The sequence below is a fragment of the Brassica napus genome, unplaced genomic scaffold (assembly GCF_020379485.1).
Source record: "Brassica napus cultivar Da-Ae unplaced genomic scaffold, Da-Ae ScsIHWf_238;HRSCAF=405, whole genome shotgun sequence".
NCBI classification, from domain to species: domain Eukaryota; kingdom Viridiplantae; phylum Streptophyta; class Magnoliopsida; order Brassicales; family Brassicaceae; genus Brassica; species Brassica napus.
The window spans coordinates 1-23,043 of NW_026015739.1; the positions used below are offsets into that span (position 1 = coordinate 1).

Sequence of the window (23,043 nt, forward strand, 5' to 3'; positions counted from 1 at the left end):
TTCCTGAAAAATTAGTCCTTCAATTATGCAGGACTCATTCATTGCCATTGTCAGATACATACCAAAGTGACTGAAACTATACCTTTTTACGAACCATTTTTCGGATATTGATGATATCATAACTCATGTCATCTTTCAGAATCTTGATTGCCTGTAAATCCATAAATAATCATTATAATTTTACAGACAAATAAAAGAGAAAACAACAAAAGCTAATAATAAAATAAATACCTGAGGAGCAGGGACACTTCTGGAGAGAAGCCTAAGCAAATCCCTAGCTTTGACAATGATGTAAGGATCTCTTGTCTTCTTGGTCGTTGAACCAGTCATAGTACCTTCAACTACGCTGAGCTTGCAGGAGACTCCGTACTCCTTGAGAGCGGATTTGACACTTTGCCAACACGCCTGAAGATAAGTCTCTATGTAGCGAGGATAGCGTCTGGAGAAGGAGCTGACTTCGAGCATACCGGTTGGATTCCATGCCGGATCAAACTTCTCGATTCTCCAATGGTTGATATACTCCTCCGCCATTGACGATGCTAGTTAATAGTATTCTTGTATGTAGGGTTTATGTAAACAGATGGCTTCTAAGAAAGCATTTATGTTTGGTTTAATTATATTACCTCCTTGGACCAAAATAAATTTAACCGGACCGAATTAAAACTGTGATGTATCGAATTTACCGGACCAACCTAAACCAAATTTAGTTAATATTTACATAAATAAACCTCTGTCTATGCATATTTACGTAAATCAGTCAGAAAGTTGTCTTAGTGGGCCCATCTGTTGACCTGGTCAACGACCAAAAAGGCGGGAAATGTATTAAATTTTGGACCTTCAATTTTATTTAATTTCCTTTTATTTATTTCTCCTTTTCTTTTCGTTCGATTCCAGGTTTGCTTTGCAGCACTCTGCACAGAAGGTGTTCGATTAAATTCCTCAGAGAGAATCTCTCCCTCTTTCACTGAGGCTGAATCTTCTGACTTGCGATGCGTTTCCTAAGTTACCTCCCGTGTCTGCTTTGACCTCTCGCCTACTAGTGTTTTAAGCTCGAAGACCACGGAGAAAGAGCGGGAGAGTGCAATTGAACTTCTTCAATCTCCAATTGACTCTTCGCGAAGCTCTTTTGGAGAGAAACCAATGTCTCCAGGGGTTCGCACGCTCACCGTCCTCGGAAAGTTCAAACCTTTCGGTCTGATTGCTGAAGCTACCGACTCGAATCCTAACGTGGCCGAGTCATACCAGTATTTTCTGTTCGATCCTGATCTCACCGGCCAGCGAGACGATGATGACGGCAATGAAGCTAACTTCTCGCGGCAGAGAGAGCATGAGCTCTTCATCCGAGACAATCGGTAAGAAGGGTATCATTAGATTTAATCGAGGCTGATTACTTTATTACTATCAACCACTAGTGAATTCATCATTTACATTTAGAATGTGTTTTGTTTTTCTTCAATAATGTCTCTTTATTATAGTAATATGTGCTGGGTTATGCTTAGGTAGAAGCTAATGTCATTGTGTGTTTGATGTAGCGGCATAACGTATCTTGCTGACTTTTTGATTGTATCTGTTCCTGACGATGATTTTTTTTTTTTAAATTGATGATAGCATAATCTGGACAAGCGGTTCACGAGTGCTCAAGCGGTTTACCTTGTCTTCTCCCATCATCAAGGTAATTTCCATAACAAGCTGGACTCTTTGTCTCCAATGTTTGAAAATGTAGCTATGTCTCAACTATGCTTTCTTCCTTATTGGTGGGATGTGTTAGATTCGTTTTTTTTTCCGGTGAAGCTGTTCTGTGTGTTGCTCACTGAGTTAAATAAAGTACCTAAGCTTTCTTTTTCACTTGTTTGATGGGTGACAATGACCGTTTTAACTCGTGTTTTTATGCCATAGGCATGCTGGAGTCACCTGGGTCGAGGAGCAGAAGCTTTGCTCTGTGTCTTACAAATTGGTTGTTTAACAATATACAACACGTCAGGTTAGTGTGGCTAGATACTTCTGAACTATAATATTTCCCTTCTTATCTTACTTTTTCATAAGACCTAATGAAGTAGACCAAACGATCCCATATCTTTACTTATCGGCTGGATCTATATACATGCTATTCTTCTCGTTTGCGAGGTTTCAGCTGAGGTATTTACTTTTTATTTTTATTTTTATCTTTGGCATTTTGAGCTGCAGGGGAAGTTGTAGCTGTTCCACTTCCACGTACTGTCATATCAATATGGCCTCTACCGTTTGGTGTACTTCTCCAGCAAGGTGCTGAAGTGAATCCATCCTCGAGTATTCCATTTTCTTCTGCTAGCCCCACTCTTGGTTCTCGTGAGATGCTGCGCAAAAGAGACATGCCTTCCCATCTGATTCTCAGAGACCCATTAGAAGAACCTGAGGTAAATGATCTAATATGTTTAGATTCTTCTTCTCAACTTTATTCCTACTTCATGCCAGTCTTGTTTTTAGTTCGAGACTTGAATAATTTCGTTGATGTTATCTCAGCAGCATATAGATTTTTCTGGTTATGAAATGTTTGGTTATATGTTGCATGTGGTGACTCATCTAAATAACTTTCCAGCCAATCTATCTAGAAGAGAGGGGAAAGTTGAACATAATGAGGGACTATGATGAGAGAACAATTTGGTCTAGTGACCGTTTATCTCTGATGACCTCGTATAACAAAGGTTTGTCATCCTCTTCTCCATTCAGGCTGAACTCGCCACATGCTCTTGTCATTTTTACATCGAAGTACTCTGTCTCGGGTTTTTCAGGGAAGATGCAACATTCTGTGTGGGCAGTAGAATGCGTTGTTCCTGATACTGTTTTCCCGAAACGAGTATCTTTTCGCAGAATATGGCAAGCTAAAGGCGCTAAGAAAGCTGCATCTAAGGTGACTATGATATCTTTTTAGAAGAAGATTATTTATGTATTTGGTAGGCTGCTGGACAAGGTTTAGGATCTCTTTTTATAACATGTGGTGAATTTTCATGGCTATGCGCTGCTGATAACTAAATCAAGGCTAAAGATTGTCTCGTAAATGTTTCGGGAACCTCTACCTAAGCGATGCTCTTTGAATGCACTATCTTAGACCTCTTAGTTATCTTGGATAGGATAGCTTGCTCATTATTCTTGTTCTGTAGACATCACCTTCATAAAGCACGTTTGCTTGGGCATCCAGTCTCCAAAATATATTGCCTTCTCAATATTTTGTTCTTTAGAATGATTTGTTATTCAAGTAGATTCGGGTTTTGGGGCCACTAAATATCTTGCTACATGAGATCAGTAAACCCTTCGGCCTTGACTGCTTGTGCTACCAATGCTGATTTTTCTTGTATTTTCGAGTTCCTTTCATTAGATGTGTGCTCTTGCAAATATATATATACTGTACTTTTGTAATTTTGTTTTTGTTTGTTGACTTTGAATGGGAGAAAGATCTGTGGGCTCTGTTGCTGAAGTCTTTACTCTTTTTATTGGTTTCAATATATCGCAGGTCTTTTTGGCAACTGATGATGCAGTCCCAGTAATTTGCTTTCTGATTCTAGAACAACAGAAGCTGTTATCAGTGGGACTCCAAACTGTTGAGATCAATAATGAAATTCTGTTTGACGTTAAGCCTGACATAAGCTGGAGTATATCTGCAATTGCTGCTGCACCTGTTGTTGTGACACGTTCTCAGTAAATTCCTATCCACATTTTTTTTTGCCTCTTTGTCACTGTAAGTGACACTTTTCTGTTGTCATATTGAGTGTTTGTCCAATCTTTTTTTTTCCATTTTCTTGCAGAGTGAAAATAGGACTGCTTCCACATTTGGATATTGTTGTTTTATCTCCGGAAAATGACCTCTTTCTTTATGTAGGTTCTTGCTACGTACCATATTGTTTTCTTTGTTAAATACCACAGTTATGTCCCATGCTAAATTGATTTATCTCTATTATTTGTAGTCAGGAAAACAATGCCTCTGTAGGTATGTGCTGCCTTCTTGGTTGGGGGAAAGTCTTGTTTCTGGTGAGTCTGCAAAAACAGATTCAGGTTCCCGGGATCTGAAGATCACAGGATTGTCTGATGCGGTCTTAGGATGTATCAATCTGTCAGTAAATCATTCACAGGTTTGTCACACAGATGTCAATCCTTTGAAATTCAAAATAATTAGTTTTGTTAACTACCTTAGTGTTGCTCTATCCTTATGAACTCAAATCACGTGATGTTGCAGCTGAGTTACTGTTCCGAACTTCGCTACTTGTTTATTAATTTACCGTTTATATTACTCTTGTAGATCTTTCGGTGTGCGTTAACTGGTAACCCTTCATCTTCACTTGCAAACGATTGCATAGCAGCCATAGCTGAGGGATTACGATCCGATTTGTACAAGTTGTTTCTCTCTCTTCTTTGGGGACATGGTTATTCTTACCAGAAGGGTTCCAGTATTCATTTTGAATGGGAAGCGTTATGCAACATTTTTCTGGGGATCTGTCAAAAACGTACTAGTGTGCATCTGAAGCAACTCAAAACATCATCAGAGTCCTCCTGGGAGTTTCTTCTCAGCAGCAAGTTCCATAAGACCTATTCTAGGTTTCACACTCGTATCACTTCAATCAATCCCTCGGATCTGGAAGAAACTGCCCCATTTTGTACTAAGACTAGTAGTGGAGAAAGACCAGACAACTCATTTGAATTAATGGTCCAGAGTTTAGATTGTCTTCATGCAGTGTATGAGAGTTTGAAGATGGATAATCTACGAAAACAGTAAGCACATTGGCTCCTAATATATATATATGATTTTCCCTTTTAAACTTTTGACATCTATGTGCAGGGATCTGCATCACCTAGCTGTTTTATTGTGCAATATTGCCAAGTTTCTGGGTGAGAAGTGTTACATAGATCACTACTTACGTGATTTTCCTCGTCTTTCCAAAATTACTGGGGCATGCACAACCCTTTCTTCGAGCAGAAAACCTCCAAATATATTCAGATGGCTTGAGAACTGTTTAAGACGTGGATGTTTATCCACAAACCTTGATGACCTCCCAGATTTGATCCGTAAAGATGGGTGTTCCATTGTGAGCTGGGCAAGGAAAATTGTTTCCTTCTACAGTGTGTTATTTGGTGATAAGCCAGTAGGAAAGAAACTTTCGTCAGGGGTCCCCTGTAATATTGCCCCCGGATCATATTCCAGTAACGAGGAACTTACTGTCTTAGCTATGGCTGGAGAGAGATTTGGGCTTCATCAACTGGATTTGCTACCTTCCGGTGTATCTCTCCCTTTAAGACATGTAAGTTGGAATATTTAGATACTTCTGGATGAAAGGAATTTATAGGTGGAAATGATCAGTGTGCTGATCTTTTGCATAACATTTTGTCCTTTTTTTTGAAGGCACTGGATAGCTGTCGAGAATCTCCTCCAGCTGACTGGCCAGCAATTGCTTATGTGCTTCTTGGTCGAGAAGATATGGCCCAATCCGTCTTCAGAAACTTGAGCTCATCTAAGGAATTTGAGATGCAGTCAAATACGAGTTTAATATCCATGTCCATACCCTACATGCTGCATTTGCATCCAGTAATTGTTCCATCCTCCTTATCTGAGTCAATTGGCTTGGAAAACGCTAAGATTGAGGATACAAATTCTGTGGATGGTTCTGTGATAGATGGAATGGAGCATATCTTCAACTCCTATACGCAGTTGCGGTATGGCCGTGATCTACGACTGAATGAGGTAATATCTACACCCCTATTCGGAAACTAATAATCTACTAGCGCAGTGGTTACAGTGTGTAATGTTCGGAACTCTTTCTGTAGTCTGCCATATATACTTTTGCAGATTTTCTAGCTAGGCTTGGGTTGCTTTAAAATGTTTCACAATTACTTATTTATTTGTAGTACACTCTGTACCTTGTCTGGCGTTTGTTGGTTGTACATCTGGGTTAAGTTTATTATATATCATAAGACGTTGACGTGCTCCTGCGTTTGCTACTTTGATTTGATGTGTTTTGCATTGAAATTTCTTGCTACTTTTGTTTTCTGTATTAATGATTTAATGGACGATTACAAAGTTTCATTGTGTGTTACCATTCCTCATCTGTTAGGCATTGCTGGTTGGGTTTTCAGCACTTGATTTAAGGATAGACTAATATTCTTTCTCTTGATGTTCTCTTTATCTTTTGTTTTTCCTTCGCATGTTAGGTTCGGCGTCTTTTGTGTTCTGCACGACCTGTGGTAATTCAAACGTCTGCTAACCCTACTATATCTGATCAAGAGCAGCAACAGGTGCAAATCGATAAATGTCCATTTCTATTGTTACTTTCTAAATCTTCAACTAATTTCAAAGTTAAGATATAAAATAGGAAAAGTTATAATCCAATTAAATTGCTACATGTTTTCTTTATCGCTGATTATGTTTACTTATTATTTTCTTATTTTAACTCTTTGGTGCTACTAAATAATATATTAGAGAGAAAATGTTAATAGTTTATGTTCCATTGATATGCTTTCACATCAGCTTTTCTAATTAAATTTCCAAAATTTAATCAATGCTAATTAGTATTTAGAAACCGAAGTAAGATGCAGCTGCACTTGTGTTTCTTGACATGGAAGAAGCCAGCGTTTAGTTTTCGCTATTTTAGATCTTCATGGTCTGTACAACTCTCTTTAATATTCAGTGTCACTTTATATTTCCATTTGTACAGGACCAGCTTTGGCGTATAGCACAGAGGACTGCTGTGCTCCCCCTCGGACGTGGAGCATTCACATTATCAACAATCCACACGCTTTTAACTGAGGCAAAGTTTTATCTAACGAAAGCTATACCTGTTTTTTTATCACTTTTAAGGTCTCCTTCAAGATTTACATTGTCTCTGCCTTTTTTGCAGGCGTTTACTGTACCAAAGCTTGTTTTGGCTGGTCGCCTGCCTGCCCAACAAAATGCCGTGGTACGTAAATTTGTTATTATTAAGTACGAGGACTATAGAAACATACTATATGCTCTAATTTACATGAAATAATTTTTTTTGGGGTTCAATTTACATGAAATATTATTTTTGCAAATGGCTTATCTTACAACTGCGAAGATGGAAGTTATAATTTGCATGAAACGGCAATTTCAAGAAATAAATAGAATAAATCAATTTTGCCTACACTATGGCTTTCCCCAGAATTCAATTTCTGATTTATAACTACTTTAACCAATCTAATAGTTTAGGTTGCATGGTTCCCTTACAGGTTAATCTAGATCCAAACATCAGGAATATCCAAGAACTTAAGACCTGGCCAGAGTTTCATAATGCTGTTGCTGCTGGGTTACGACTGGCACCGCTTCAGGTTTGTGTTGTGTATTTTAGGCGTTTTGTGTCCTTAATTAATTTATCTGTGAGAAGTTACAGAGCATGCAACAAACTGTGACAAATGATATCAAAATGTATGTGTTGTCATGCAGAAAATTCCGTTTTTTCATCCGGGCGCAATTAATCTAGTTATGTTTCTTCTTACATTTTGGTGCAGGGAAAGGTGTCCAGAACGTGGATTAAATACAATAAACCTGCAGAGCCAAATGCTGTTCATGCTGGACTTCTGTTCGGGCTGGGATTACAGGGATATTTGCATGTGTTAAACCTTAGTGACATATACCAATATTTCACTCAGGTTTGTTTCTGGCTCCGTTTTCCGTTGAGTTATTTATTTCCCTTCCCAGCGGTTAATAATAGCTTAGGACGTGCTAATTGAGCCTAATACTCTGCTGAGTTGAGCATCAAGTTACTCTGGCTTGTGATTGAAGTTATTACAAGTTTTACCCGTTTACATCTTTGGGATTAGCACATGTCATATATAGTTGTGATCACATATGTGGCTTCGAGGAGATATGAAATAATGAATGCAACATTAGACTACTATAATTAAGGGAGAAGTTTTCCATGTCTGTCTCATTTGATAATTGACGTCGTTTGATCTTTATCATAAAAAATAGAAAGATGGAATAACTTCCTATTCGCTTATACTTAAGTGTATTTTTTCCGTTTGATAAGTTCAAACACAAATTTATTCATGACCTTAATTGCTTCCACCCTTGGTCTTTTAGGACCATGAGAGCACCACGGTAGGTTTGATGCTTGGTCTGGCAGCGTCGTACAGGAGAACCATGCAACCTGAGATTGCAAAGGTAGAGGTTCCGCTTTATATTCTTGTCAACCAAAAACCCCTTTTAGGATATCCATAATCTTCCATATGAACATACTTTGGGATCTACTACATAGAATTGTGGATGATCAACGTTTCTAAGAAATGTTAACTCTCATTTATGCACCGAGATGCTAATGTTTCTTACTAGCATCTTAATAAAAAAATTATTCTAGCTCTGTAACTTCCCTAAGAACTTACTTTTCTTTGAATAACAGGCTCTCTTTTTCCATGTTCCTGCTCGATACCAAGCTTCATATGCTGAGTTTGAGATACCAACACTTCTACAGGTATAAGATTGCTGTGATGTTACTTATAGAAATAATTTGAGTTCTCTACAAGCAGTTACTGAAACTGGAAGTTGTTTGACTTGCATTTGCTATGTGATTCACTTACATATGCTAAAAGTAAAGATATATACATATTCACATCACGTTATTTCAATTTTCTTTTGTTTGTTTATTTGATGATTCTGACATCGTTAGTTCTGGCATTTTCTAAAGTTTTCTTGACTTGATATTTTATTTACGCCGTATGTTAACATATGTGCCAATATGCAACGCCTTACTGGCATCTTTGGATTATTCATTTTTACTTTTTGAAAGTAGGAGTATTATTAACTAGTGACATTTTTTTCACTAACGTACTGTCTTCAATTATTCTCCAGTCTGCAGCTTTAGTCTCCGTCGGCATTCTATTTGAAGGATCGGCACACCTGCAGACAATGCAATTACTTCTGGTAATGTCTCCTGCATGTTTTTTTCCTCACTTATGGTTTAAATTTGATATAGCATTCTTCCAGTCATCAAATGTCATTTTCATTGATACATCATTATTACATGTGAGGTTGGTGTTTTAAACACATTTATAGTTAGAATCTATCTTGTAGTTTGGTTGTGGATCCATTCCTACATGTACAATCTTTGAGTGAGTTAGCTGATGCATATCTTTTAATTTACAATTTAGTTCTTTACAATCCGGTGGATCGTTGCTTATCTTTGAGATCCCACTTCGTACATGTTATCAGGGTGAAATTGGCCGCCGAAGTGCAGGAGACAATGTCCTTGAAAGGGAGGGTTATGCTGTATCTGCAGGATTCTCACTTGGTCTTGTTGCTCTTGGTATGCCTTTTTGTTTTTTAGCCACTGAATTATTTTTTAAAGCTAACTCTACTCTTTTTGGCTCAAGGCCGTGGAGATGATGCGCTCGGTTCTTTGGACTCCTTTGTCAATCGCTTACTTCAGTATCTGGGAGCAAAAGAGGTTAATCTTTAGCCTTCACATTAACTTTATCCCACTCTTAGTTCATTTCCTTTTCTGATAGGAAGTGAATCATATCACACTGGATTTGTAAACGACTTATTCTTAGGTCCACCCCCTAGGGTGAACCTCTAGGTTTACCAACCAATAGGATTCTTTTATTTTATATTCGATATCTTTTAAAAAAGAAAACAAAATATTGTCAAATTATATTATGTTTTTAAAATTAAAAAGTAAAAAAAAAAAATAGTAATAATTACAAAAAAAAATATTTTACGTCGTCAGCATAACATTAAACCCTAAACCCTTGGATAAACCCTAAACTCTAGGATAAATCCAAAACTCTAAATCAAAATCACTATACACTAAAACATTCAAGCGTTTAGGGTTTTAGTGTTTTTTATTTAGAGTTTAGGATTTATCCAAGGGTTTAGGGTTTACCCAAGGGTTTAGGGTTTACCCAAGGGTTTAGGATTTACCCAAGGGTTTAGGATTTACCCAAGGGTTTAGGGTTTATCCAAGGGTTTAGGGTTTAGGATTTAGGGTTTAGGGATTAGGATTTAGGGTTTAGTATTTTATTGAGAACATTAAAAAAAAAATTTTTTTAATTCTTTTTTCTGTAACTATTATCTTTTTTTATTTTAAAAACATAATATAATTTGAGAATATTTTGTTTCCTTTTTTAAAAGATATCGAATTTGAAATAATGAAATCCTATTGGTTGGTGAACCTAGAGGTTCACCCTAGGGAGTGAACCCAAGAATGACTCTTTGTAAACAATATATATATGTTGTACTGGAAAACTTCTTTAACTCCCTACAGGAAAGATCTCTCCTTGCACCATCAAATGAAGATCTCCGAAGTGCTGCACAGGTTTCCTTGCTTTTCTGTTCTTCATATATTCTTTTGTGAAGCTTTTGTTGTGTATAAACACGTGCCTGAACACTTACTGAATTATAATTATGCGATCATCATTTTTTCTGTCTCAGGTAACAGACGGAAGCACTCCAAATGTTAATATAACTGCACCTGGAGCCATAATCGCACTCGCATTAATGTATCTTAAGGTCGGTCTTGAGGATGGTTCGAAGTTTACCCTTTACTTTTTTTTGTGCGGTTTTCCTGTAGACTTTCAGAAAGCTTTATATATTGTTTGTTGCAGACAGACTCAGAGGTCATCTTCTCGAAGCTCTCAATTCCACAAACACATTACGAACTGGAGTGCGTAAGGCCTGATTTCATAATGCTCCGTGTCATTGCTCGGAACTTGATAATGTGGAGCAGGTATGTTCTCATCTTGCCTAATTTGGAGTGCTGATTCTTCTGAGATCAAGTCTAATAGAATTCGTATTATAGGATCCGTCCTACAAGTGATTGGATCCAGTCTCAAGTTCCCGAATTTGTCAAAAATGGTGTCAGCCGCCTCCAAGATGACATGGATGATATGTATGAAGTGGACGTTGAAGCCCTAGTGCAGGCATATGTCAATATAGTGGCGGGGGCATGCATTTCACTTGGTAAATCTACTTCTTCTGAGACATAAGTCTGTAATATCGCATGATAGATATGACATGTATTGTTGTTTCTGATAGGGCTGAGATTTGCTGGTACTAGGGATGGAAATGCTCGTGACTTACTTAACAACTATGCTCTCTATCTTTTGAATGAGGTACATCATCCTTTGAAACGTTATATTCGTTATATTCGTTACTCCCTTTTCCTCCTTCAAATGTTAAGAATCCTCTGGGTTTCCTTCTGGTCATCTCAATGCGAGCATATATGTTTCGATGTATGTAGATCAAGCCTGTGTCTGCGCCACCTGCAAGTGGATTTCTCAAGGGAATAGCTAAACATGTTGATCGGGGAACGCTTGAAATGTGTCTTTATCTTATCGTTCTTTCCCTTTCAGTGGTAATGCTTCTTTTGAAATCTCCTGTCCAGCAATTTTCAGTTTTAAAGTCGGTAAAATTATGTGGAAGGACTAACTTGTGTAGGTCATGGCGGGATCTGGAGACTTGCAAATATTTCGGTTGTTGAGATTTCTCCGCAGCCGAAACTCTGCTGATGGACATGCTAACTATGGCACTCAAATGGCGGTGAGCACTTTTGTTGTAAATTAATATTCCTTCCCTTCATGTAATTTAATTGCTTTGTATTTTGTTTCTGAAGTTGGGATGTTATAATCATGTATTTTCTGGAGCAGTTATCTATATATCCTCTTGTTGATTAAATGCCTTTATTTTTATTTTTAAATATGAGACAGCATAGTGTTTTTTTTTCTTTAGGTGAGCTTAGCCACGGGTTTCTTATTTCTTGGAGGTGGTATGCGAACATTTTCAACAAATAACGGCTCACTTGCTATGTTGCTTATCACTCTCTATCCGCGGTTGCCTTCTGGACCAAATGACAATCGTTGTCACCTCCAGGCAAGTTTAAATAATCTTATTTAGTCTCCGCATCGCTCCTTTTGTGCCTGGATTGGTTATTATCGCTGACTGATGTCATTTCTATGGAAGCAGGAGTTGTGGTTTGTGACTTGGTTTCCAAGTTTTGTCGTGATAATGCAATTTTTTGTTTTCATTTTTAGGCATTCAGGCATTTATATGTCCTTGCAACAGAAGCTCGTTGGCTGCAGACTATTGATGTTGATTCCGGTTTGCCTGTATATGCCCCTGTAGAAGTCACAGTAAAGGAAACAGAGCTATATTCTGAAACAAGATATTGCGAGGTTACACCGTGCATTCTTCCAGAGCGTGCTATTGTAAGGAAGTTTCAACAACTTTCCCTCTCTTTCACCGATTCCATATGATTTACCTGAAAAAATGTATATGTATCCTGCAGCTAAAGAGAATTTGTGTATGTGGTCCCCGATACTGGCCCCAACAAGTTGAGCTTGTCCCAGAAGGTAATTGATTCGTTTGCATATATATGTATATTCTTTTGGCCATTTTGTCTAGCTGGTCTTATAATGTTGACCCGATGAAACACAGAGAAACATTGGTGGAGCTTTGGGGACAAGAGTGATCCCTTCAACTCTGGTGTTATATATGTCAAAAGGAAAGTAGGAGCTTGTTCGTATGTTGATGATCCAGTTGGGTGTCAGTCACTGCTTTCACGAGCAATGCACAAGGTTGTAACCCCACCCCATCATATACTCACAGCTCAGATATACTCATTTTCAATCTAGAGAAACGGACTCTGATACAGGTTTATTACATGCTTTCCGTGATAACAGGTTTTTGGTTTAAGAACTCTGGACGAATCTAACATGCTTGCTAATAGTCATAGAGAACTGGATTCTGATAGCGTTGATCACTTGGTCAGCACTTTCTCATCTGATCCAAGCCTAATAGCCTTTGCACAGTTGTGCTGTGACAAATCTTGGAATGACAGGTAACTACCATTTCATCCTTTTTCTCTTTCTCCTCACTGTCCATGTCATAACATAGTTCAGTAGTTTTGTCTTAACAACCCCATTTTCTGCAGATCTGATTCTGATTTCAAGGAGTTCTGTCTGCAAGTTTTGTTTGACTGTATAAGCAAGGATAGACCAGCTCTTTTGCAGGTAAGTCACTTTATTTTTCAATGGTTATTTACTGTTTGGAACATTCTTATTGCTTCATTTGGCATATGTAACATGATTCTTGTAGGTTTATTTATCTTTGTATACAACCATTGGTTCAATGGCTGATCTGCTCGTCAAAAGCCATAGTAATGTGTGTGATTCACTTTCCATCTCAAGCCTGAAGGTAATTGATTTTACATTTTGTATAATCTGATTTGGTTTTCTATCATTTGATCTAACTGATGATCACAGGTTGCTCTTGCCTACAACGAGGCGGTATCAAGTGGAAGATTGGCCTCCTCTTCAGGTGGCTTTGTTCAATCAATCTTCTTAGCATCACTAGGGAAACGGTGTGAAGAGATTTTGAATAGCTCAACCGAGCTGAAGACTAATTTGAGAGATTATTTAACCTCAGAGGCATGGCCTGATGATCAGAAAGACTTAATCCTTCTCTCATGGTACTTGAAATGGTTCAGCGTACCGTCTCCATCGATCATCAAAGCAGCAGTGGAGAAGATCAAGTCCAAGTCCAAGATCTCAGCTTCGGCTATACCTTTGTTACGATTAGTGTTACCTAGTACGCATGTTAGTGCGATTAGAGAAATTGATAGGGTCTTTTTTTCCATTGATTGAAACAAGTGCATTGTGAAAACATGATTATGGTTCTCTTTTTTCTTCTAATTTTTAGTTATTGGCTGCTAATTAGCTGATAATCTTTGAGTGAAACAATGGTGACAGCCTCCAAGTATCTATTTAACTCTGCTGCTGCTGCATCAATTAATTATTCTTTTGTTTTTCTTTAGCATGATCAACACGAATGACGTCGTACGAACAATATAAATATTAATGGGCCTCGTTTATAGTTTATTGGGCTGATCAGAGTGACGTAGCTCTTATGCCTCGTAACGACGTCGTAAGGAACAATCAATACGAACGATGTCGTAGGAACAATACTTTTGTCATTTAAAAGTTGGAATGGGCTTTATAATTCAACCTCTTATGTCGCAGCCCAACGGGCATTTTCGAGAGAAGAACGCTGACTAGTAAGTAAACTAAACTCACCCGTGACAGCGCATCCAATTCGTAGACAGTTAATCTACCGTTAGATAATCATCCAACGGCTACTAATGGAACACAGAAAATACGAACGTTGTAAAAAGAACCGTTACGTCGCGCAGTCCAACAGGCTTTTTCGAGAAACGAGCGCTGACATAGACAATTTATCTACCGTTAGATTCATTTAACGGCTACTAATGAAAGTCAGAAAATACGAACGTTGTAAAAAGTTACGTCGCGCAGTCCAACGGGCTTTTTTGAGAGACGAGCGCTAACGTAGACAAAATATCTACCGTTAGATCTCTAACCTAATCATCCAACGGCTACTAATGGAAGTCAGAAAATACGAACGTTGTAAGAAGAGCCGTTAGGATCCTCTCCTTATAAATAGAGGCGCTCTCTTGCCTTCTTCTCTTCATCCACAATCTCTCACACAGAAAGAAAAAAATCAAATACGCAAGAAAAGTTAGAATCTGTAGGAGAGAGAGCAAACATGCCTGAGCAAGTAAGAGGTATGATGATCTTCACTTCACCTCCTCCTTTGTTCCCCATAGCCTAAAGAGGAAAGCCTCAGCCTCCTATTAACCGGCCCATCACATAAAGATTCCGAGCCCAGCTTGATTTCTTATTAACCGGCCCATCATCCGAAGCTTCCGAGCCCAAGCCCAGCTTGATTTCCTTAGGTATAAAATTTCTTTAATTAGTCTTTTTTTTTCCCTCCTGATTTTTTTTTTTCAAATGTTTTTGTTTTAGTCAAATCCAAAAATTATCACTCTCTTTTAAATGTTTTTGTTTTGGGGAGATTGTATATTTACTTGATGGACAATGGAAGAAGCTTATGTGTATATTCATAGTGTGAAAACAGTTAGAAACTAGCGTCCTGTCCTTTGATCGTTAGAGAGGTTAAGGTTCCATTTGACTTTACACTTATGAGATCACTTTGTTATTCCTAATCAAATCTTGGCACAATATACAGTTTCCCCTCGTGTTTTTTTTGGTTAAAAACAGTATCATCTTTTGTATTTGCATGTTTAAAAAAAAAAAAAATCTTCAACGTAAATGCTTGCTTGTTTGCAATCATGGTGTGCATGTTTGATTGTTTGTTTCTTTGCTGGCGAGATTGGAGATGGTCAGGAGGATTTTGAGAAGTGAAAGGTGATTGAAGTAGGATGTCAATGAAGATGGTTCGTAACTCCATTGATGTCACTTAAAAGGTATACACTAAGCTCATCAATACATTAACACTAAATTACTCCATTGAAGAAGAACTAAATTACACTAGGAGGTTGGTGTGGAATCTAGGTCGTATTGAACTTATCTTGTAAATGTGTATAGTGTCACTCTCGTATAGTGAAGTGGTTCGCAGTTAAGTAAACATTGAATTAGGGATTAAACCAAACCAAGCATTGATTACATTACATGATTAGCTACTCTAACTGTAAAGTAGTGAAACTTGTAGTTCTCATTAGTAGATACCTTGGGTGTTCAACTTGTTGCCGTATGGAATCTTATGGATGCTTTGAACTAATGTTTTATTACATAACTAGTATTAGTATACTCGTCTAAGAATTTTTCAATTAGTTTCCCTAGCACTTTTGCGTAGAAGTTGGATCCATAACCATAACTAGATGATGCTCATATTGGAAATTAAATTAGCCATAGCTAGATATTTCATATCCTCGACAGTATAACTTCGATAGTATAATTTGGTAGTTCTAGTTTCCTCAAATGTTGTGCATTCAGTTTGATCTCTTGCATTTAATATTGTTGGTTTTGTTTCAGGAAGTGAAAGAACATACATTAGAGGCAAGGAGTCAGCAAATGGAGGCCAGAACTTGAAGAAGAGTATGAAGATCGTGAAGAAGTCTTACTCTCTAATAATCTCCAACGTCAAGTTCTTATCTGATTCATTACATTTAGGATTGTACTCCTTGATGACAACTTCTGTATCAATTTAACTCTAAATCAAGTTGACCTTTCTACTTTGTAAAATCAAATTATTTGTCGTCTTTTTTTTTTTGTAAGTATATATCTCTAAATGTTGTGTGTATTTTTAAATCAAGTACTTTGTAATTTTACAGTTTAAATTAGTTGAAATTTTACAATTTTATTACTCAAAATAAACAGATACACAAAATCTCAATTGTTCAGAAAAGAATAAAAAGAAACCACCTGAAAAACCTGAACCGAACCGAATTTTATGGTTGAACCGGAAACCGGTTTAACTAAAAACATCTTCTTCTCCGATTCATTTTCAAATCGAAGCTGAATTTTTTTTTGATTTCTCCGATTAAAACTCCCGACGAACAATTCGATCAAAGCTTCGATTGAGCATTCATTCTACCTTCGTTTAAACGACAAATTGATCGCCGGAAGAGAGAGAGAGCAATCTCAGCTCAATTTCCCTTGATGTTCGTCAGAAAATTTCTGCAGAAAGCCTCCGGCGATGGTGGTCAGAAGCCTCCTCCATCTCCAGCTCCCCCGCCACGTGTACTCCCTCCCTTCTATCTTATCTTATAGATCATTTTTCTATATAAAGTTATTTAATTTGCAAATTAATATGTTAAAGGAGATAACTTTTACTTTTTGCAGGGATGTTTGATAAAAGAAGTGTTGGATCCTCGTATCGTCTCCCACTATGGGATACCTTCGACGGCGTCTATTCTTGCCTTTGACTCTATTCAATCCCTCTTGGCTGTGGGAACACTGTAAGTGTTCTTCTTCAACCTTGAATCGGTTTATGTGAAATGGGGAGACTTTATAAAAAGTTTGGATAGTTGAATCTTTACTCTAGCTCTTCACGTTACTTACTATACTAGTTATGATGATGATAGAAGAAAGGTTCAGCTTTAAAAAAAGTAATGCTTTTTGCTAATTGTTTGCTAGAGATGGAAGGATAAAAGTGATTGGTGGTGATAACATTGAGGCGGTTCTTGCATCTCCTAAGCAGTTACCTTTCAAAAACTTAGAGGTTTGTTGTAATTGGTTCAACTCTTGGTTTGTTGGTTCTCCTTCTCTATCTCCTGATGTGCTTCTAGCTTAATTTCCTTCTTAATAGTATTTCTTTAGTGTATTCCTTTCTGATGAGATCAACTTATGTTGTGAACTTGAGTAAATATTACAGTCCTCCCGCTTTGTGCTCCCAATTATCTCTAACTCCACCTGATGTTATATATATTTTTTTTAACAGTTCATTGAGAACCAAGGCTTTCTGGTCAGCATCTCAAACGAAAACGATATTCAGGTATCAGTTCAGTATGATGTTTGAAATTTAATTTCTGTATTATCCAGAGATGTCTTCACTTCTTTTTGACCTTCTTCACTCAATTTTGTTCAACAATCTATCTGATTGACTACGTTAATAAATTTGAATTATTATTAGGTTTGGGACTTGGATCTTAGGCAGACTATGTCAAGCTTACACTGGGAGTCAAACATTACTGCGTTTTCAATCCTTCCCGGCACCGGTTACATGTACTGAGCTTGTTAAGATGACAATTCGAACCGATGTTATTTCATTGACACTTACTATGGCGTCGTTAATTAATTTTATCATCTCGTTCACAGGTATGTTGGTGATGAGTATGGTACGGTGTCTGTTGTAAAATACAATGCTGACGAAGGAAAATTAGTGCATCTTCCTTATTATGTTCCAACTGATGCTTTAGCGGGTATGTGGTTTCTCTTTCAACCCGATGATCACATGTGTCTAGAATCTTTATTAAGTTTAGAAAGTATCAGGATTGAGTAGTTTGATTATTAGTTAATGTCTATCTGCCTCCAAACTATTTGCACGATAAATTTATGTCTGGGTACTTTTTTCTTATAAACCTTACATGAGTACCATGTCCTCTTGGTAGAATTTGATGCAATACACAAAAAGACCTTCCCTGTTCTTACTTGTTCTTTTTACATATTTTCTACCATTTCCCTCTTTTTGCAGAAGCAGCGGGGCTTTCATCACCTATTGAGTATCCTGTTGTCGGACTTCTTTCTCAGCCTTGTTCGAGGGGAACTAGGTGAGAACATCTTTATTTTGATTTGTGTACTTATTCTTGTGACCTGTAGATGGAAAGCATTTGTGCCTCTCAAACTTACTATCTGAACTTGTCATAGCATTTGTGAAATCACATCTTTACCAAAATAAGCTGATCTTTTCCTACTGTCTCTATCAGTTCTTTACTTTTGTGATCCTATCTCCCTTACTGTTATTTTTAAAATTAGTAAGGTATCTGAGTCTTGTTAAGCCGAAAGGAATAAAAGCAACAGCATGTCTAACTTGTGAGACATTGTTTTATTTTTGGTATAGTTGTGATTCTAGTACTGCCATATAAATTCTTCTTTTTGATATGCTATTTTTTTTTTTTTTGAATTGATTTGATATGCTATTTCAGTGTGCAATAATAAGCTACAATACATCTTCGTATGGTTATTTTTTAATGAATTGTAAAGAATTATCCTGCAGGTTGTTGATCGCATTTTCAAATGGATTACTTTTTATTTGGGATGCATCAGAAGATCGCGTCGAGTTAGTTCGAGGAAACAAAGACCTACCTATGGAGGGTAAGACAGTCGATGTTTCTCTGGAAGCCTCACACGATGAGCTTTCTGATCTTAAGCTAGATGGAAAAGAGATAAGTTCTTTGTGTTGGGCATCAGCTGATGGTTCAGTTCTTGCTGTTGGTTATGTCGATGGAGATATATTATTTTGGGATTTCTCTGATGGGAAGAATGTGAAGGTATCTAATAATGCTGTTAAGTTACAGTTGTCTTCGGCGGAGAAAAGACTTCCTGTCATTGTTATGCATTGGGGTTTGGATGTATCTCGCAAGAATTGTGGTGGAAAACTCTTTATCTATGGTGGTGATATCGTTGGTTCTGACGAAGTACTGACGGTAAGAACTCAACACCTAGTTTAAAAGTTTCATAGTCCCATATTGTTGAACTCGGGAGAAATATAAAATGGATCGTCGTTTTAAATTCTTACCTTGTCTGTGCAAATGCATATCCTAACATGATGTCTTTTTACTGATCTTCTTATGCAGATGTTGGCTCTGGATTGGTCTTCTGGTATGGGAGGTCTGAAATGTGTTGGCCGTGTTGACCTGACCCTTAGTGGTTCATTTGCTGATATGGTCTTGTCTCCAATTGCTAGTTCAAGGCAAAGTGGGGTGTTTTTATTTCTGCTGACGAATCCAGGACAATTGCAAGCGTACGATGATACCTCTCTGGCTTCTCTGATGTCTCAGAAAGAGAATAATATTTCTGTTTCTCCCCTGCCATATCCAATGGTTGTACCAACGATGGATCCACGTATCACCGTAGCAATGTTTGCTGCATTAAATGTTAACGATAAGCCGTCACTGGCTCTTTCCGAGGTAGTCCCTCCACATTTTTTTTTTATGTTGTTGCTTTCCAGTGTGAAGCGATTAATTTATATTTTATTCTTGATAGGTAGTCTTAGCTGCAAAATCTCGAACGCCACGTACTCCATCTGGAGAAAGGGCGCAATGGCCTCTAACAGGTGGTGTTCCAGGCCACATTGATGACTACAAGCTTGAGAGACTGTACATTGCAGGATATCAAGATGGGTCTGTGCGAATATGGGATGCAACCTATCCATGTCTGTCTCTTATTTATGACTTGAAGCCAAAGGTATGAATGCTGTAACTTTCCTTCTTTTTGAAGTTTATCTTAAAAACTTGTGTGTAAGCTGGTTGATATTTGATGAGAATTTTTCCTGCAATTAATTACTTCTTCCTTTATCAATGATCAGGCAAATGGTATTGAGATAACTGGAGTAGATGCATCAGTAACAGCAGTTACCTTCTGTTCTAAGACTTCTTGTTTGGCTGTTGGTAACGAATGTGGTATGGTAAGAAGACCTGTTTCTATTGATACTTTCTTGATTCCAGCTTTCAGTGCGCATCTGATTCTCTCTCATTTTTCTGTCTCTGTAGGTTCGTCTTCTCAAGTTGGTCGGCCATAAAAGTGGAGGAACTTTGGAAGTTGTTACCAACACTGACAAACAAGGTTTGGAACTTTTTACAACGTTGACTGTACAGATTTGCTCTGTTGTATCTCATGCGTTAGGTTTATTTCTTGTAGCTCACCGTTTGGATCAAGAAGATGGACCTCAATGGTTGGCAGCGTATTCTTTCCTGACTTCCCCAGTTTGCACCCTGCGATTTGTACAGTCTACAAGAAGGCTTGTTGTGGGATTTAAATGTGGCAAGGTATGGATTTAACATCCGTTTCTAAATCTCCGCATACAGCCGCTCTCTTTAGTTGAAAGTGTTTCAAACTATTTCTACTTTTCATTTCATATTTCAGGTTGCAATGCTTGACATTAGTGCGCCATCAGTAATGTTCGTTACAGATAGCTTATCTGACACCGGTTTCCCAATCAAGTCACTCTGTGTGAAATCCCCTTCAGCTCCAACTGATCAGGATTCCATAAATTCCGAAGCTCTTGATGATTTTATCTTGTGTGCGATGACTAAAGATGGACAGACCACTCTTATTGATGGAAATACTGGGAAAATACTCGCCTCATGCTTGAGACCTCTGAAGAACCCAACTGCGATTTGTATGCACATTATAGGTAGTTTGTCTGTTACTAACATAAACTGTGTTTATATGCATCTATTAAATAGATAAAACTGAAATGCCCAGTGACTGTAATTTGCAGAGGACTGCTATGATAAAACTGAAATGCCCAGTGAAAAACCAGCTGAAAATCCATCTGAGAAGGAGAAACATGAGAACAAATCTCATATGACCAGTGAAAGTGAGAGTCATTCACCAGGTGGTGAACAGACTGCTGTTACAGAAACAAAACTTGCTGACCAGAGATTTGCGAATTCATTATTTCTCATGTGTTCTGAGGATGCACTACGCTTGTATTCCCTAAAATTGTCTCAGGTATATTGGAGAATCTATCTTGATTTATGGTTCCTGGAATGTCTTGTTGACTTTGTCTGATAACAAGGACTTACTTTCAATACGTAGGGAAGTTTTGAGAGCATTATGGAGGTAAGCGTTTCAAGGCCGTGTTGCTGGATGGGAATCCTAAAGAAGGATGAAAGGGAATGTGCTGTACTCCTACTTTACCGAACAGGGCATATTGAAATAAGGTGATGTTCTAACTGGCTTCCACAAATACAATATACATGCCAGATAAAATGTAGTTACCAAATCGAATCAGCTTTAAAAGAATGGTTTGCTTATGTGAACAGATCTTTCCCGGATCTTGAAGTTGTGGGAGAAAGCTCTTTGCCGTCACTTCTTAGGTGGAACTTTAAGCCTAACATGGAGAAGACAGTATGTTCAGATGATTTAGGCCATCTCGTCCTGGTGAGACTTCCTAATATACTTTCTAGAAGAGAGCTTTTACCTGTTACTGCCCTCAATAATTTGTGAATCAGATAAATCGATGAGACCATTGGATGCTTCCCAGTTTTATGGGGCTTTGTTGGTTTGGTTGTCTTAGTTAGATATTGGCATGTATAATACTATGAGAGAATATTTAATTTCTCAGATGTTTAGGACTTATAAAAGCTAAATCTACAGGTAAATGGTTGTGAAGTTGCAATCCTCTCGTTTCTGGCCCATGCAAACGGATTCAGGTACTGGCTTACTAGTTCTCCGTAAATAACTAGAATTTGCATACTTAGCGAGCAAAGTAGCAGTTAAGGTACTAATACCTAGCTCTGTGTTCAACTCAGAATCCCGGAGTCTTTACCTTTGCTTCATGACAAAGTCCTTGCAGCCGCTGCCGACGCTACCTTTAGCCATTTCCCTGTCCATAAGAAAGACCAGGTACATGTTCTGTTTTCACATGTGAACCCTTTTTTCTTTATCTCCATGATTTTGCTATAAAGTGTATGTGATCACAGGATGGCACTCCCAAATTCCTAAGTGGCATTATTAAAGGCTTCAGGTCAAGCAGTGAACAGAAGGTGGACCACCAAATACAAGATTTCTCCCACCTGGGAAACATCTTTTCTAATCCGCCATACTTAAAGCCTTCTGATACCGATCACGACGATGAAAAGATTGTCGAGCTAAACATAGGTTTGTAATATCTTTGCTAAGTTACTCATCCTCTGTTTTCACCTGTGACTAAAAGTGCTTCTTCTGTAGATGACATCGAGATAGATGAACCTCTGAGCATCTTGCCCTTAACCGAGAAAGACAAAAAGGAAAATAAAGGTAAATATTCATATTATCATGTTTTATTATCATAGTGAATGCATCAGACGAATTTGTAAGGCCTCTTTGCAGATAAGAGAACAGATAAGGAAAGACTGTTTGACGGTGCATCCAGTGATGCACAACCCAAAACGAGAACAGTTGATGAGATAAAGGCCAAATACAGAAAAGCAGGGGTGAGTCAAAACCAATTCTATCTTTCACCCCAAAAAGCTCTTTTGCTTTCTGTGTCTTAACATGTTTGTGGTTGTTTTTACAGGAAACCTCAGCAATAGCTTCACAAGCAAAGGACAAACTTCTTGAGCGTGGAGAAAAACTCGAGGTTATACATCTTCATTTAAACTGACATGTTCCCAAGCTGTGTATAACACACTGATTCTAACTACGAAACATAACTTTATTTGTTTGGTCTGTTTTAATAATACCAGAGGATCAGCCAACGCACAGCTGAGCTTCAAGACGGTGCTGAGAACTTTGCATCGATGGCACATGAACTTGCTAAGCAAATGGAGAAGCGAAAATGGTGGAACATATGAGAAAGCTCTGTTTCTTCCATGTGCATGTTTGCGTAATCATTTTGACAATTGCAGGTTCTTGCGTATATAAACTAATCATCTAATATTTTCCACAGGGTGCAGTTTCTCTTTCATTTTTTAATCAATCAAATTTGTAATGTAGTGACAAAACAGAGCAACCAGATTATATTAATCACTTGATTTGATATGAGTGGGTGTTTTCCCTTGAGGCCCAATCTATTATTATGATAGGTCATGTAACATGGGCCACAAT

General features: G+C 37.8%; 3 protein-coding genes across 5 annotated transcripts; 2 read left to right on the forward strand and 1 right to left on the reverse strand.

Annotated features, from left to right (window-relative positions):
* Window positions 1-82: 82 nt before the first annotated feature.
* LOC125600770 (KRR1 small subunit processome component homolog) lies at window positions 83-531 on the reverse strand (the record flags this gene model as incomplete). The annotated part of the gene is made up of 2 exons (XM_048773345.1): window positions 232-531; window positions 83-151 (listed from the first exon to the last, which is right to left on the reverse strand). Coding segments are annotated over exons 1-2 (369 nt in total), but the record flags the coding sequence as incomplete, so codon positions are not given.
* Window positions 532-863: 332 nt separating this feature from the next.
* On the forward strand, window positions 864-13,782 carry LOC125600771 (anaphase-promoting complex subunit 1-like). Its single transcript, XM_048773348.1, has 37 exons — window positions 864-1,352; window positions 1,609-1,672; window positions 1,897-1,981; window positions 2,185-2,393; window positions 2,576-2,681; window positions 2,769-2,887; window positions 3,488-3,672; window positions 3,780-3,849; window positions 3,939-4,103; window positions 4,271-4,740; window positions 4,808-5,267; window positions 5,369-5,707; window positions 6,175-6,258; window positions 6,678-6,770; window positions 6,861-6,920; window positions 7,210-7,308; window positions 7,489-7,629; window positions 8,063-8,143; window positions 8,379-8,450; window positions 8,828-8,899; window positions 9,188-9,281; window positions 9,349-9,422; window positions 10,242-10,292; window positions 10,409-10,486; window positions 10,582-10,703; window positions 10,776-10,936; window positions 11,012-11,088; window positions 11,217-11,330; window positions 11,414-11,515; window positions 11,705-11,845; window positions 12,007-12,180; window positions 12,261-12,324; window positions 12,410-12,549; window positions 12,655-12,812; window positions 12,906-12,984; window positions 13,070-13,168; window positions 13,237-13,782. Exons 1-37 carry the CDS (start codon window positions 1,141-1,143, stop codon window positions 13,615-13,617), a joined length of 5,295 nt encoding a protein of 1,764 aa, XP_048629305.1. The 5' UTR covers window positions 864-1,140; the 3' UTR covers window positions 13,618-13,782.
* A 2,523-nt stretch (window positions 13,783-16,305) lies between these two features.
* On the forward strand, window positions 16,306-22,977 carry LOC125600772. Of its 3 annotated transcripts, none has more exons than XM_048773351.1 (24): window positions 16,306-16,530; window positions 16,633-16,748; window positions 16,927-17,011; window positions 17,231-17,284; window positions 17,423-17,514; window positions 17,608-17,711; window positions 17,984-18,059; window positions 18,506-18,935; window positions 19,086-19,418; window positions 19,495-19,699; window positions 19,821-19,915; window positions 20,001-20,073; window positions 20,149-20,276; window positions 20,374-20,644; window positions 20,732-20,964; window positions 21,052-21,176; window positions 21,279-21,396; window positions 21,613-21,668; window positions 21,768-21,861; window positions 21,939-22,116; window positions 22,186-22,254; window positions 22,327-22,430; window positions 22,514-22,576; window positions 22,683-22,977. In XM_048773351.1, the coding sequence occupies exons 1-24, from the start codon at window positions 16,450-16,452 to the stop codon at window positions 22,788-22,790; spliced, it is 3,291 nt and encodes a 1,096-aa protein (XP_048629308.1). In that variant the 5' UTR covers window positions 16,306-16,449; the 3' UTR covers window positions 22,791-22,977. The 3 variants fall into 3 exon arrangements, with proteins under 3 accessions (XP_048629308.1, XP_048629307.1, XP_048629306.1); XM_048773350.1 differs by having other exon boundaries at window positions 19,495-19,695; window positions 19,817-19,915; XM_048773349.1 differs by having other exon boundaries at window positions 19,495-19,695; window positions 19,817-19,915; window positions 20,001-20,276.
* Window positions 22,978-23,043: the final 66 nt, after the last annotated feature.